Raw genomic sequence first — 15,627 nt, forward strand, 5'->3', positions numbered from 1 at the left:
GTGCACAAACCCGCAAACAGCAGGTTACACACACGAGCCCTTTCTTGTATGATTTTCGATAATCATATCCGCCACTATTCTTACCATATTTTATATTATATCATAATATTTGGTGTCATGTTAAGAGTGGAAAATCACAAGACTGTCAGGGTTTACTGGGAAGACAGTACAATGCTGGGAAGTGCATCTGACTGTATTCCCAGTATCAATTCTACCTGAAATGAAGCAAACACCATCGACCATTTACAACGAATCCATTTGCAGTGTTATTATGTAAATGAAATTGTTATTGAATGGCGCTTCCCTGCAGTGTTTGGTTTTATAGCCCTTCCAGAATAATCGGTGAAAGCCACATTCTGGATGTTTTTCGTCAAGCAGTACATGTTGTATTTTCATTTAAAGAAAAAAAAAAGATGGCTTGGAGAGTAAGAGAGAGAGGAAGAAGAGAAGTGGTAGGCCTCTCTCAGTTTGTTGCTTATATACCAAACAAAGAGTCCTGGAAGCCTGCGCGCGATCAATCTTACTCGCCAAAAGGTCTGACAGCTCGGTGCCCTCACAACACATTTAAGGCTTCTAACTCTCCCCCGGATCAAATGCAGCCAGGAAGCAGCGAGAAACACTGGCCACTCAGATTAGAACCAGTTTCTGCTCGCAGTTGTAGCTGAGCTGTCGCTGCAGGGATGTTTTAAAAGATAAATAAGAATCCAGCACAAGATGCGACCATTTCCTTTTTTTGAGGAGGCGGTAATGCGCCAACGGTGAGTAGGGCGAAGCAGCTTCTCCACCTGGCTTTTATCTTTGAATTGTGAATGCATTTACACAGAGATTTTCGATTTCGGTGGAGGTTTGTGAGCAGATCAGACCGCGTGGAAGAGGACAGAGTTGCTAGGGGAAGAGATGGATGGCTTTTTTTTTTCTTTTTTTTTTTTTTTTGGAATTACGCACAGGCTTTGTGTGCAAGGAAAGGAGTGGGTGGCGGCATTTAGTGGACCCCAGCCTGTCCTACACACTTGTCTTTACAGCAGGATTGATTTAGGAGCTCTTTCCCACGGATGGAAATGCAATGAAAGACATACAAATCCTCTGTTTCAGTTAAAATGTTATTTATATGCTACCTGTGTATGGCGCATATGGGTCAAATCAGTGTCTTGCTGTGTGTGCGTGTGCATGTGTGCGTGTTGAACTCTCAGTGTGTGTCTCTGTGTTGGATGCAGAAATACTCAGTGCATCAGGGGTTTTTTTTTTAACTGTGACACACCATGGTCCAATTGTTCTAGGTTTCCCTGCTAACCATATGTCAGGGCTGGTAATGTTCATGCCCTTTAATATCAATCATAATGGGCTGAAAATGATTTCAGGGTGCTAAAATCAGTGAGGATAAATACTACTGCAGTTGCACAAAGACATAACATAATCACAAAGGGTAAACATGGTAATTTTATAACAGAAGTAGAAAAGTCTATGGTAAAAAGAAAATTAAAATAAAATGTTTTTTTTTTCTTAGGAAAAAAAAGTCGAGATTTACAAAACAATATAACCATTTTAGCTCAAGATTAGCATGTATTATATGTTTTGTAAATTCAGTGTAGAAAATATTGCGAACAATGGTAAGACTTTTTTGTGTGTAATATTTTCTATGCAGGCCCTTTATTTTAACAAAATACCCACAAAGGATTACACTGCCGTTTTCCACCTTTCCTCTGATAATTTGTTTTGCAGTAACTAACCGAGGCTTTTCGCGTTGGCTTTAATGATGCTATCTGCAAATTTGTAACATAACGAGACAAATAAGCCCCGTTACGATCCTACTTCAACCTGCATCGTCTCTGCACCGCATTTGACTGACTTGAACATATCAGGGAATTATTTTTCAAACGATTTCTCATTTAGTTTGTTGTCTTCTTGCAGAATCTCCAGAAGGGCCCGGGTGACATTTTTATTATTATGGATGTGCCCACGCAGATGAGGACGGGAGAAGGCCACCCGAGAGTTTTCTTCACGTCGAATCAAAAGGAAGGGAGGAAAAAAAATAGATTTCATTTTATATTTGATTTTTGTTCGGCTTTGTTATTGGATATTAAATATGCTCCACTGGTTTTTACTTTATTTCGTGTGCGTAAATATTATACAAATATATAGATTTACCAATTATGATTCATGTTTTTTTATATTGCCTCTAATATTGTCTATTTTCTAAAAATGTATTTTCTTTTCGTAATACCTCTACAGTTTTACACCGTCATTAAATTTATATAAACAATAACAATATGTGATACTTGCAAAACTAGAAATATATTTTGATTTATTTTATTCTTTTAGGCAGCTGTGTTTTGAAATTTTGTGATCATGTGAAATGCTTCTGATGTGTCTAAATTAAAACTACAAGCTGTGCTGCAATTATATTTTCAATTCTTTTTTTATTTGTTTTTTCGAACTGGAGCAGCGTGGAATGTATGACATCGAAAAAAAGAAAACTGATGATGTCTTGTTCCTTTTTTTTTCTTCAACAAAGAAACTGCTAATGTGTGTCCTTCTTTCCAACCTTATTGCAAGACTGATTGATTCTACATTCGCTGAGAAAACAAAACACCTCCTCGAAGAAGAAAAAAATAGAAACATAGCCTATAATAGCAACATGGTGTGGTGGTGGTGCTGCTGCTGAGGAGCTTCTGCAGGCTAGATGTATGGGCTGGAAAAGGGCCGAGACGCTAATTTTCCACCAACCTTGTCCCCCACACAAAGATCGCAGAGGTGTCAAATAATACTAAAGGACTCTTTTTATCTTAACACCGAACAAAATAAATAACATTAGAAAGTCCAATAGAACAACACAAGCAAGGGAGGTTGCGTGTAAGCTCATGACCCTTGTTTTTTTTTTTTGAAAAATGTATTTCCCTCAAAATCCCAACTCGTGGCTCTTCAAGGATCCTTTCACAAGTGCAACAAAATGCAAAACACAATTCTTCAACTGCGGATAAATAAAAGACGGACAAATTCACATTAAAATGAATAACATATGTTCATAATACCCTGTTTGAGTTTTAAAACATGATTTAAAAAAAAAGATTAAATAGGCCTATGCATATACTGCGCCCCCCTCCCTCCCACTCTAGACGTCCTACAGCCCAGATAAAGGTCTCTGTGAGACAATGACACGAGCAAATAGAGAAAAATTCAAGCAAGTCGTGATTATTTATCCTACGCTACTTCACACATCAAACTATAGAGAACATAAACAAAGGCAGAGAGAAGGTGGAAGCCGTGAGGAGGCGCGGAAACAAAGCAGTAATGTGTCTGGAGGTGGATAACACAATGGGGCGGAGTGATCCGGGGGAGCGCCGCCGCTACAGATGCGTCAGCTTCGGCGCTTCCTGGATTCTTCCCTGAGAGTAGTGCGGCGTTAGGTCTGTGTACGTCGGTGTCGGATCACACACTCCGTGGTGCTGACTGTTGCCCATTGTGATTGCTCCATTGTAGTCCATGTTTGCGGACGGCGGGTGCGGGAGGTGGGTGAGACCGAAAACAGAGGTCCCAGAACTGGGCATTGAGTCGATGTAACCTCCGCCGACATAAACGGGGCTGCCCTGCATGTGCGTCCCGTAGTTGCCATTGCCTTGGAGAGGATGCGCGTCATACTCGGGCGTGGCCGAGTCGGTCCCGGGATACCTCTTCTGGGAGGGCGGGCAGTTGTTGAGGGAGCTGTTCAAAGGAGGGGGGTATGACGTGGCCATGCCGTATGCATTTTGATGAGGTTTATTGTAAGACGTTGGCGACTGGGATTCATAAGGTACACTGTTTACAAGAGAATGCATAGAGTTGAGGTATCCTCCGCCGCCGCCACCACCCGAGGCAGGGCCCACGGGACTCCTGGGGGACTGTCCGCCAGGGGAAGGCATCATTCCGACACCTTTCTGATCCTTCTTGTACTTCATCCTGCGGTTCTGGAACCAGATTTTGATCTGTCTCTCGGTGAGGTTAAGCAGGTTGGCCATCTCCACCCTCCGGGGTCTGCAGAGGTACCGGTTAAAGTGGAACTCCTTCTCCAGCTCCACTAGCTGGGCGCTGGTGTAAGCTGTCCGGGCCCTCTTCGATGCTGCTGACCCCGGAGGACTCTTGTCGCCAGGGCAACTCTCTACTGTCAGGGAGGAGGAGAGGAGGGTGTCAATCAGTAATCCATTACAGACCGAATGAGAAGGAGAGAGGGAGAGGTACACAAGAGAGTGAGAGTGAAACCAGCTGACAACATGCACACAGCTGATAACAGAACTTTCAACCATCAAAAGGGGGGTGGTTTACTAGATAAATACGCCATGCTCCACTGCTTAAATAGGGGTTTCATCATCGATTGTCTCTCCTTCTCCCCCCTCTTGTTTGTGTTACAAACATCTTTTGATACTGCAAAGCACAAAGGTTATCCCGAGGGCTCCATAAGACAATTAACCAAGCATGGACATTGTATCTGTGTGCACGCTATACGAGCTGCAAAAAAAAAATAAAAAAAAAATAGTAGGTCAATACCTGATATGGAACCAGGTAACCTCAGATTTCCTACAAAAACATTTTGACCCTCATCTTCCCCCGTAGTCTCAGAGTAAGCACACGCGTAATGCAAACACAAGCATTATGTATTCCTCGGGGTGCATAAACCAGTTCGCCCTGCCCTCACTGATAAGCCTCCCTTTCTAAGAGGCTGGAGCTTGGCTGCAGAATAGCAAGGTGTTAGTCTACTCGCCGCGGTGGCAGGCGGCCAGCACTTAATAAATTTCACTACCTGTCGCCCAAACGTGGAGCAAAAGGAATGCAGCATGACATAACCTGACCTATTAGGTTATTAAAGAGATGAAAGAGAAGGTAACGCGAGAGGTGGAAGGAATACCCATATATGTATGGCAAACACTTGTGATAACGATTATTATTTTTTCATTGGCCAACTGGTGAATTCATTTTAAAAGGCTAGTTAGCCTGATTTTACGCTGACGTGAGATACGTGCATTGTTATTTGTCTGGCGCACGTGCGTAAAACGTGCGTAAAAGGCTTTTCATAAATGCTAGCACCTCAACGTGTTGCTAAAACTAATGAAAACCCCTACCCAAACATAAATCACAATGAAGGTCGACACACTGCTTTGCATTTTAAACTCTTACTTCAGAGGAGTAAATATAACTTAATTAGAACAATATCCATTTCATTTACAGAATATAAAGGTCATAGGAAGATGAGCATCTCTAAAATTTTAAGTTACTTTAATGCAAGTAAACACCCCATACACACTGACCCACAAAGTTTCCCTATATTACAAAATAGGGAGGCCACGGGATGGGAAGAATCTCTGGGTTTGTAGATTGGGGTGAACCAAACAAACCCTCACTCTGACCCATTAAGTTTTCCACTAATCAAAACAGTAGGTTCCGGCGTGTGTGTGCGCGTGCGTACGCCGTGTGTGTAAAGCGTGCGTAAATGCTAGCGCTTTTGTGAGTTGCTAAGAATGAACTTAAACATCTATATAAATCACAATGAAATGCGCCATACTGTTAGCCGCTTGATGAGCATTTCTGAAATTTTAAGTTAGCCTTATGCAAAAAAGGACAAGAAAAGAAAACAAATCACCCCAAACATACTTATCCACCAAGTTTTCCTCCGCCTGAACAGCAGGAGCTGGCCTGCGCTCGTGCGTAAAACGTGCGTAAGGTGTAAGGTGTAATATTGCTTTACATTTTCAGAGTTTACTGTGGGAAACCAACAAACGTACCCATCTAACTTATGACAAATAAGGTCAACACCTAAACTCCCCAACAGGACCCACAAAGTTTCCCTGTCATCAGAACAGCAGGATCATTTCTTTGTGTAAATCAAAACCAAGCCAGATAACTTCGGGTCTTGCTGCCAAACCTGCAACTTACTAGAAATATTACCCACAAAATTTACAGCAAAAGAATGCCATGGGAAGATGAGAATCTCTGAATTTTTAATTTGGCCCTATGTAAATAAACAACCCCCCAAACACACACCCTCCCACTCTGACCCACTAAGTTTCCCTCTAATCAGAACAGCAGGACAAACTGAAACAACTGTTGTGCATGTTTGTTTGTTGTCTCTCCAGGGAACATTATGTGATCATTGGAGATGCTGTTTACAGTAGGGACAGGTCAGCTGCAGGGCACAGGGACAACAAATGGTGGAATCTACTTCCAGTGTTAAGGCACATAATTCTTCTATAGTCTATAACCTTACTGTGTATTTATAGCTATGTAATGTTTGTGGTATCACTTTGGAGAATTTCCAAGATGTCACTAAATCACTACAGGATGTGGATACAATAAAAGCATATACACTCTGTCTGTATGGCAGAGGTGTTGATTAAATTCTGTGGTCATTTTTGGCTGCAGTTCCTGAATACATTTAGAAGAGGGAACAAAATATATACATGCTATATAATACCACAAACCACTGACTTAAAAATTATACAGTAAAACTAACACCTCTTTGACACTGGCACATAAAAAACTGAACATTTACCTCTCATGGGGTTGCGGTTTGCCCCTTTCCCTCCTATCCCCCTACCTTACTACCCACACACACCCCTAACACGTAATGTTAACTTTATATCTATTTGTTAGGTCTACTCAAAACCCTGTTGTATTTACTTCATGTTGTAATGTCAACTTGAAAATGACAAGTGAAATTAACTTGTTTTTTTCGAAGCGATAGCAACTTCGGCAAACTTAGTCCACATGGTAGTATTTAGGAAACTGATTGTGTTTGAGGAATACAGTAATCACACAAAGAATGATTAGTTTGCTCTGATTTTAACAAAATGTTGTTCTATGCATCTTGAGACAAACCAGTATTTGCACCAAAAAATATTACTATTTAATCAAAACAAAACCAATTTGAAGCCTTTTTTTTAAAAAAAAAAAAATCACACAAAATCTTGCTCTTTGACTTTACATAAGATTTCAACATGACTTCATGTCATGCACTTTTATCACAAATATCTATACTCAATCAAGCTTCGGCCAACTTGCAAAATACATAAAACTGTTCAGTTAAGTCCAACTAACTTGGTTTACTTAAAAACTTAAGTTGGTATCACTTAGAAAGAATAAGTTAATTTACTTTTTTATAATTAAGCAGCAACAACTTCATGCAATTAAGTAAATACAACTAAATTTAAGCAACAATTGGGTTTTAAATACAAATAAATTAAAACAAACAAATTTGCTAAGCTTAGTTTAGATGTATAAAAGTAAGATCGGCTTGTGAGTTTTTAGTGTATGTATTGTGTCCTCCCTCAACCAAACTTGTGTAACTTTCTGATCAGAGTCAGGTTATATATGTTAGCAGGTGCAGTGTTTGTACCTGAACTGGAGCTACTGGCGGGTTTCTGCTTGGTGTTCTGACGGGATTCCTTCATCCAGGGAAAGATCTGTTTGCGAGCAGCAGAGGTCGGAGAGCCGTTCTTGGCACTGGGCTGGTTGGAGCCGTTGCTTGTGTTTTGGCTGATAGCACCGGGGGATTGTGAGGGAGGGGGTGGGCCTGACACTGGCACCTGCGGTTGATTGCTTTCGGGATGAACCTTGGACTGCGCCGCCTGAATGGCTGTGGTCCTGTCGCAGCTCTCCGCCATCTCCCCCGGCTTCTGCAGAGCCACGGAGCCGTCAGGAGACTGCAGGGAGCAGGCAGGTCGATGGTACTCACTTTCCACATGAGAGGCCCGGGGATATTGGACCTGATTGGCATCATAACTGAAGCCATTTGCGCTTTGATATGGGTAGCCACTGTAAATTGCGGAGCTGTCGTAGTAGGTTGCCTTTTGCATCTCGCCGTTTCCCAATATTTATTTCAGAAACTGACAGGGTCTTGACACCCTTGTAGAATAACATTGGCACCCCGTGGTCACGTGACGCCTCTCCGCCAATGGCCTCCTCGGGTGAACCTAGGGTTACAAGAAGCACTGTGAGGAGAAGAAATGGTGGCGATCCATCTTACTTTTCAATGCAGGCCTGACACTGGAGACTATGGAAGCAAGATAGGGCCAACAGTTCTGTAGACTATTACCGTTTACCTTATGGCTTACACAGGGCACAAAGGATCGCACTAACCTTGTTTTACCATCTGTGCCAAACTGCATGAAAACAAAAAGCCTATCGAAAGCATTTCAGATTGCCAAATCAATTTTAGGAGCCAACAAGAAACTACATGACAAGTTAAACCTCTCATTAACAATGGAACTAAATATAGAGTTACCTTTTAGAGAAAATGCTGCAGGTGAAAAGACTGCTGTGTGGGGAATCTCATTAGCGGGTTACCACACAGGAAAATAATATTTTTGTTATATTGTTATTTTACCAATAGGGCTGTCAACAGTAGATCTAATTTCCCCTGTAGCAGGTGAAAGCATTCCGCGTGGCCCACAAGCGTTTAACCGATTTTTTTTTTTTTTTTTACTATGAGTAAAACAAAATCTTCAGTAACAGGACAGAGCTCAATGAGCTGAGCTTCCCTGACGCAAAGCATAAACAACCGCATTCTTTTCCTTTTCTTTCTTTCTTTCTTTTTTCTTTTTTGCATGCTGCAAGATAAATGGAAGGGCCACGAGGAAACCTGAAAAACCGGGCGGGCATCCGTGCATCTCCATGACCACGGTGTGAACTTTTCCTTGCAGGCCCATAATAATGGCTGCTGTCGGTGCTGTCTGCGCGGCGGCCCGGCCGGGTGATATATGGGGGTCAGTGGGCCGGGACGGCCTGCTCGGAATGAGCGGCCCGGTAAGCAGCCAAGCCCGGTACTCAGGCGGACAGAAACCCGGCGTGGCACAGCTAGAGTCTGCTGCTAAAGTACCATCATTCACGCAGGTAACCATGGGGATCAGCCTCGAAAAGATTATTGGGGGAACTATAAACCATAATAGACACAGATCCACGGGTCATCATGGGGAAATTTTTCATAATGTGACACTACTAATGAAATAGTGGAATATTTAATGTGGACCCCCGGTGTTTTAACCATTGGCATTAAAAATAGCGATGCACAATAATAATAATAACAGTAATAATAATAATAATAATAATAATAATAATAACAGTAATAATAATAATAATAATAATAATAATAATAATAATGATAATGATACTTTCGAATAAAAATCAATGATTTTCTAAAAAAAATAGTCTATGTTTTTACTATTTGGTTGTGAAATCATGCAGCTCTTTAATCTGCACTCTACATTTAAACATTGCGGTCGCTCCAATCAAGGAGGAAATTAATTTGCAGACTACATTAGAAATAAAAAATAAATAAAATACAAAATATTTGACTGCAGCCCTAACTAACAGTTAGCTAACAGTTTTAAGGCCCTGTCCTGATAATAAATGATAATATAATTCCAAAATTAAGTATGTTAATACTTTAGGCTGCAATAAAAATATTATTTGTTCATTAAACAATCTGTAGGTATAGGCAGGTATAGTATAGTCTCGCAGCAGATATAAAAGTTGAATGCATTTTCATAAAATGAAAAGGAAAATGTCGTCCAGCTCTGATTGTGCAGCCGTGCAAAGCAAATCAGTCTAAAATGAGCCCTGAGCTCGCCCTCAACGCAGCTAAACCGCAGAGTGAAAGAAGGTGTCTTCGCTGTATCTGCACTCACGATGACCTGGAAAAGATATCAGAAAGCTTTGTGGTGTGTATCTCCAGGCGAGCCATTGCGATAGTCATAAAAGACAGAGAAAGAGAGACAAATGACAGACTTTGCGCGCAGCCCCTCTTCTGCCTCCACGTTAGAGAAATCTGGCTGCCCTGACTGTGTGTGTGAACTCTTCCTGAACCGAGATCTAAGTCATACGGTGATAAATCACCGCGCGACACACAAACTCCGCCATTTACAACCGAGGGGAGCCTATTTCTGGCCTGCTTACCTTATCCTCTGACGACGAATGCAGAGCACCAAGCGGTATGTTCTCATTCAGCGACGAAATCGATCAAAGCAATAATCCGGGGGAAAAAGTTTAAAGGCAGGGCTGGTTGGGTGAGGCAGCAGCAGCAGGAGCAGCAGCAGAGTGCGCCCTGCCATGCACCAGGCATTAGCAGCCACAACAAAAAAGGGAAGAGCCGAGAGAAACCCCTTTCCTTTTTTCCTTGGCTTTTTTTCCCTACTCGACGTGGATGGGTAAACCGAGATTACGAAAGCAGGCGTGAGCAGTAGGGTCAGCGAGATAAGAGTTATCTGGACCCAAGATTGAATTTATCGTCATGCTATAGAGCAATGGCCAGGGCTTCATAGCAATATTCAACTCAGCCAAGGCTATGCTAGACTATGTGATCCTTCACCAGTACCAGGCAGACACCAGTGAACTGCCCCGAACCAGAGCGTCACCATAGACAAAAAAATTATGCAAATAAGTAGCGCCTTGGAAAGCCAGTTCAAATCAAGTGGCTGCCTCTCCTCCTCCCCCAACCAAATGAGGCACTGTGTCTAGAAAAAAAAATAATAATGCATCGTTACAAAGTCCATCCCTGAAGTGTTTTAAATCTTTTTTTGTTATTATTTACTCCACGTCCTGCAGTGGAATTATGAGCGCAGTGGATGAGATGTTGGAGTGAGAGGAGAGAATACAAAGGAATAATCAGCCGCTGACCACGCTGCATTTCCATTTCCACGGGACATAAAGGGTTTCTTTCTATCCGCGGTTTAATAATTAACCCACATTTTTTGCATATTGTCCTCAGTGTTTTGGCACAAGGGACGCGCTATTCGTTTTCACTCCAGCACCAGGTATTCCACTTCCACTTCTTGTCTGAATATTTATTTTTTTTAAGATTTAGAAAGCACAACAACTTCACTTCATGTATATCAAGGGAAAAACCCCACCAGGAGCAGGGTGTGAAAAATGGGAAGAAGGCTCATCACCAAAAGGCAGAGCGGAGGACATGCGGAGAGGAGCCGGCAGCAGGGGGAATCCCTCTGCATGGTAATGCTTCTCTTTTTGCAGCCAAAAGAAAGAATGGGAGAAAAAAAATAGATTTATGTCCTCTCAGCTTCCTCGGGCTGTAAACACGTCCAGAGCTGCAGCTTCTCTGCTGGTTTCAGGCTCTGGGACAAAATGCAGTGACACAATTAAAAAAGATAGAGAACACACGGACGGTGTGGGAGGGTGAGTGGGACAAAAATTCACGCGTGAGGATTTTTTTTTAGCCAACTCGGCTTTTTCTTTTCGAAACTGGCGTTGTATAATTATTTACCTCTTTGTGTTAAATGCTGATGCGCCTCTCTCTTTAATTTGGCCCTGAGCTGAGGGTGAAATGTCAGTGAGGTGGTGGTCGTATTACCGCCGTGCATAATAAGGCGTAAAACAGTGTGGGAGGGTGAAAAAAATAAAATGTTGATGAAAGAAGATCCATTTTTAAAACTTAAGTAAACTATAGCAGTTACAAGCAGATGGCTTTCACTGAAAGTAGTTTTTGAAAGGAGTAAGGCAGCGCTCCAAGAGCTGCGATTCCCCTCGTCACTTTTATAGTGACAAATTACACCACAAAGACAAGTGGAAGAGAAGGAATTATTGCTCTCGGGCTGGTCATATTGCTGCTACGAGGAAATGTACAAGCCATAGTGTGCTTCTCTATCCCTGCGAGTGCCTTGGTGGGCGTGTGTGGTACTTATTAGAAATTGAATAAGGATATCACCATCAAGCATTCATAACGCAAATCAATAAAGATATATGGACTTACCGGAGGCAGTTCAAGGTGTCTGGGAGACCGTGCGATGGCCTGAATTTACTTGGCTGGATTTCTGCAGGGAGGAATAAATATTTTCAATTTCTAAGATGATAAAACAACATTTAAACGTCTTCTAGAAAATATATTATTGTGGATTTTATTTCCGAATAACACAGTTAGAATATTGGATTATGAATAATAAGTCTATTGTTAACATGCGTAAATCTTTAGGCCTTCTTTTAAAAAGTAAGGAACGTAAAAAAGAAAGATTTGGCAATTAGGATTAACACAATTATTGTAAAATTCGATGCAATCATTTTCAAGAAAATTTCCAAGAAAATTATTTAGGTCAAAGCTTAGATTAAACAGCAGGCTCCATGTCTTTGTGTGTTAAAGGAAAACTATCTTTACAGCTTCGAGGAAGCATAAAACCTACATTACTTTTAGCATTTTTTAACAAAATATCAGACAAAATATATTTAGCCTATCTGTAGGGAAAAAATGCATCTGAACTAATAAACAAACTACACAAATAAAAAGAAAAAACAAAGATACTTATCTGAGAAAAAGCATTGCAACCAAATATTGCCGCCTATCAGCGTAATATCACTAATAACATTAAAATAGGCCAATGCAAACAACGTGTTTGTTGTTTTCCTGCTGGCCGGTGAGCATTTTCTCCACAAACGGATCGAATAGTCATTAGCTCTCGCGCACCATCTTCCCCAAGTCCCCGCGCCCATAAATCAAGCAGGAGCGCCGTGACCTCAGAGCGGCCGCGCGGTCCTGGATGGCACTCCGTCTTCCATTATATCCTCGTTTCCCTGGCGGAGCGACACAACCCCACCGCTTTCCCCTACTTTTTTTTATGGAGCTCATCTTGATGTATCATTTACACACACAAAAACACGTTAAGACACGAGATGTTTTTGTTTTATAGGACCGGTTACACCTTGGAGCTACCGCGCGCTCTGTTTGTGGAATATTTAAATGGCCGCTTTATTTACAAAAGGTTGTGAAGGCCTATTAATCCAAATGGCTGCTCGTGCTATTAAAGATGGGAATAAAAAGGAAATATTTCCTTTTTTTTGCGCCTCTATTCTGAGTTTACACGGAAACTAATAATGGCCTTATTATAATGTTTAGCCTAGGAGGCATAAAAATGAAACAATGCCTGTAATTTAAAGGCTCAGACAAATCCTTAAATCACTGCTTTTATATGCTGTGAGTAAATTATGAGGGCCTATTAATGTTTCGCATGATTAGCTTTGACGATTCTGAGATATTAACAGATGTATCGATAGCTTCTTGGTACCTGTCTGTTTTCTCGCCCTGCAGAAACCCCGGACCCCTATTTTACTGACCTCTGCCTCGCGCAGTAATAACTCACGACAGTAATGAACAATCGGCGGAAATACCTCAAAATAAAATCCATCCTCCCAAAGCTCGGGCTCTGACTCTGTCCGCGTGGAAAAACATATCCGTCCGTGACAGCAGTATAATACATCCACAAACCAGGGATCCTCTCTCTTTCAGTCTGCCTCTCTTTTTCTTTTTCTCCCCCTCGATAAACAAACTACAAAGCCCGGACTCCCCTCACGGAAAGTGGGGGTAACCCGCATATAATCAGCATCATATGGCCAGACCGGGGCTCCGGTTTTCTTCCCCGTGCCATAACATCGCGCAGTATTATGCGCCCCCCGCTCACGTGACGCAACGTCAACTTAAATCCCTTTTATTTGAGCCCGTGAATCATTAATGGAGGCAGTCATTGCCCCTGAGGAGAAACGGATCAGTTTGGAGGGAGAAAAAAGAGGGCTATGTGACACTGCAATGTATCTGGCAGAGGAGCAGGTCTCTCGCAGAGAAGCAGCTTTTCCACGTGTCGCCCATTCAGAGGGAAAGACTGTTCTGTCAGCTTTAAAGTGCCATATATTTGGTGCCTGTTAGCGGCTGAAAGAGCTAATCCTGCCTGCATTCTGCTGAGTTTCAAGTGCAGCCACAGCTCCGAGCAGGGTGAAAAACCAAAGTGTTTTGCACGGCAGCGTGATAATTCGCACTATGTGAGATGGAGAGAGCTTCTCCTACAAAATACCATTTAAGTGTGGCATGATGATTACTCATCACTCCCGCAAACGTCTGCTCCATTCTCTTTAGCTTTGGAGAGCTTTACTCAATATCGCCCCCCCGTCCACAGTCCCCCAGTTTGGGTGTAGTGCCACTTAATCAGCGTTTGGTTCTCCATCAGCAGAAGCCTGCATGCTGTTGGCCAAATGGGAGGGAAAAGTCACACATTTACCTGTCCTACATAAAGAGGCGTCGTGGTGGTCGTGAGGGGTGCGTGTCAGTCAGCAGTGAGCGGAAAGTGGAGGTGAGGTAACCAAAGAGTGTCAGCTCGACCCCGCTGATCAGTACATGGACCCCCATTCGACATAAAAGCGCTTACGCGTTTCCTATGAGCAGCTGAGTGATGGTAGAAATTACAGGTTTGTGCAAAGGCAGAGTTTTTGAAGAGGGGGTGGGGATGACAAAAGTGCCGATTTGGCCATAATCTCGCAATACTTTGCCCAAAGCACCACCATATAAACAAAGTGCTATCTAAAGAGCGTGTCGTGCGTGTCAAGGTAGATATCTGCACTCCAGGTTTTGCCAAAAGTCCGAGCCCGGAAGAGCTTCTCTCCTCTCGGCACCGTTTGGCGCTTGTTTTCCGTCAACACCGAGCAGCGGGCGTGGAAAAATCCCACCACAACTATTAATCATTCGGGGCGGACATAGACAGCATCCCACTCCCACACCAGCCTTTGTCTTCTCAAACTACAACTTGAGCGGTAAACTTTTAAAGACAGGAACGGAAGCAAGACCGGCTCTTATTAATTCACCTTCAACACTTTCAAAAAGTGAAGAAAAGAGGAGGAACATAATGATCAGGATTCAAAAAATGAGGTTTTACGCACAGGTTTGGGACGCATGCACGTGAAAAGATTTTTTTTCTCTTTTGTACAACAGAATGTTTGTGCCTGTAACGTCTCATTTTGTCTTTGCTCTTATAATTACAGATGTGGTGCTATCACCAGGATTATATGGTTGGACATGACCGTGCACTGGAAACTAATCCCACGTTGCCTTTCGCCACCGCACCTGAACTTTTCCCTGACCCGGGCAGAAGCACAGAGAGTCGAGTGGGGAGTTATTTGGGGTTCAAAAACAAGAAGAAGATTGAAACCAATAGGCCCTCAGCTGGTAGCCTACTTTTCTTTCACTTTTCATGCACTTTTTTTCCCCCAAAAAAACTTGCCCTTTGCTCAAAAGTAGTCGCTGATTGATTCTGTTTTCAATCTCAAATGTTTTTGCATAAAACAAATGTTTTACACATATCAAGGCTGCTTATCACTGTCAGCAAAGAGGAGTTAGAGGCGCAGACCTCTGGATGTTGGCCAGACGGCGGTCCATATCTCCCCACAATGTTGACACCCGGAGCTCTTAACAGCCAGGCTTTGGTTACCGATACACTCGGTCGGAGATAACTCTTTCTGCGAGGTTTACACCGGCCAACATCAAGGCTGATGCGAAATTCAACGCCTTAAGTCGACTTGGAGACATCTCTCATGGATGCAGACGGACTAATTGTTTGCGTAAAGGTGGTTGTAATAAAGTTATTTGAATGTCCATGTTTACTGGCTCTTTTTTTATGACTGAAAATATCCCCAGATCATTTACAATAGGCTTTTGTTAAATAGCTCAGTCAACTCTTTGAGGTAAGTTCAAAATAGTCCATCAATAATAATTATTATTATTGTTATTGTACTCATTGTTACATACCCTGGGACTTTGTTAATGTTTAACTAGTGTTTAAATTGACTGTTTTGTTCACTCTCATTTAGAGGCTCCTTCAAACTATAGATAAGATCTTT

At 42.3% G+C, this 15,627-nt stretch overlaps 1 protein-coding gene and 1 long non-coding RNA gene across 7 annotated transcripts in view; one reads left to right on the plus strand and one right to left on the minus strand.

Annotated features, from left to right (window-relative positions):
* Positions 1 to 2,397: 2,397 nt before the first annotated feature.
* Positions 2,398 to 15,627, minus strand: part of hoxa3a (homeobox A3a) — a 31,560-nt gene continuing 18,330 nt past the window's right edge. For 2 of the 6 annotated variants that reach the window (XM_088090753.1, XM_088090755.1), the window contains 3 exons: positions 11,729 to 11,789; positions 7,361 to 7,937; positions 2,398 to 4,135 (listed from right to left, as the gene is read on the minus strand). In XM_088090753.1, coding sequence (XP_087946879.1) covers positions 3,345 to 4,135; positions 7,361 to 7,820 — 1,251 coding nt within the window. In that variant the 5' untranslated portion in view covers positions 7,821 to 7,937; positions 11,729 to 11,789 and the 3' untranslated portion in view covers positions 2,398 to 3,344. Of the gene's footprint in view, positions 4,136 to 7,360; positions 7,938 to 9,918; positions 10,328 to 11,728; positions 11,790 to 13,134; positions 13,934 to 14,015; positions 14,444 to 15,627 lie in introns of those variants that run through there. The other 4 variants (XM_088090754.1, XM_042507207.2, XM_042507209.2 and 1 more) reach the window with 4 other exon arrangements.
* On the plus strand, positions 10,442 to 15,384 carry LOC148186632 (uncharacterized). The gene is made up of 2 exons (XR_015779546.1): positions 10,442 to 10,971; positions 14,773 to 15,384. It is a non-coding gene; the product is annotated as an uncharacterized LOC148186632 (long non-coding RNA).

This window comes from Plectropomus leopardus, chromosome 17 (assembly GCF_026936395.1).
Source record: "Plectropomus leopardus strain MGB_pleo_1.0 chromosome 17, ASM2693639v1, whole genome shotgun sequence".
Classification (NCBI taxonomy): domain Eukaryota; kingdom Metazoa; phylum Chordata; class Actinopteri; order Perciformes; family Serranidae; genus Plectropomus; species Plectropomus leopardus.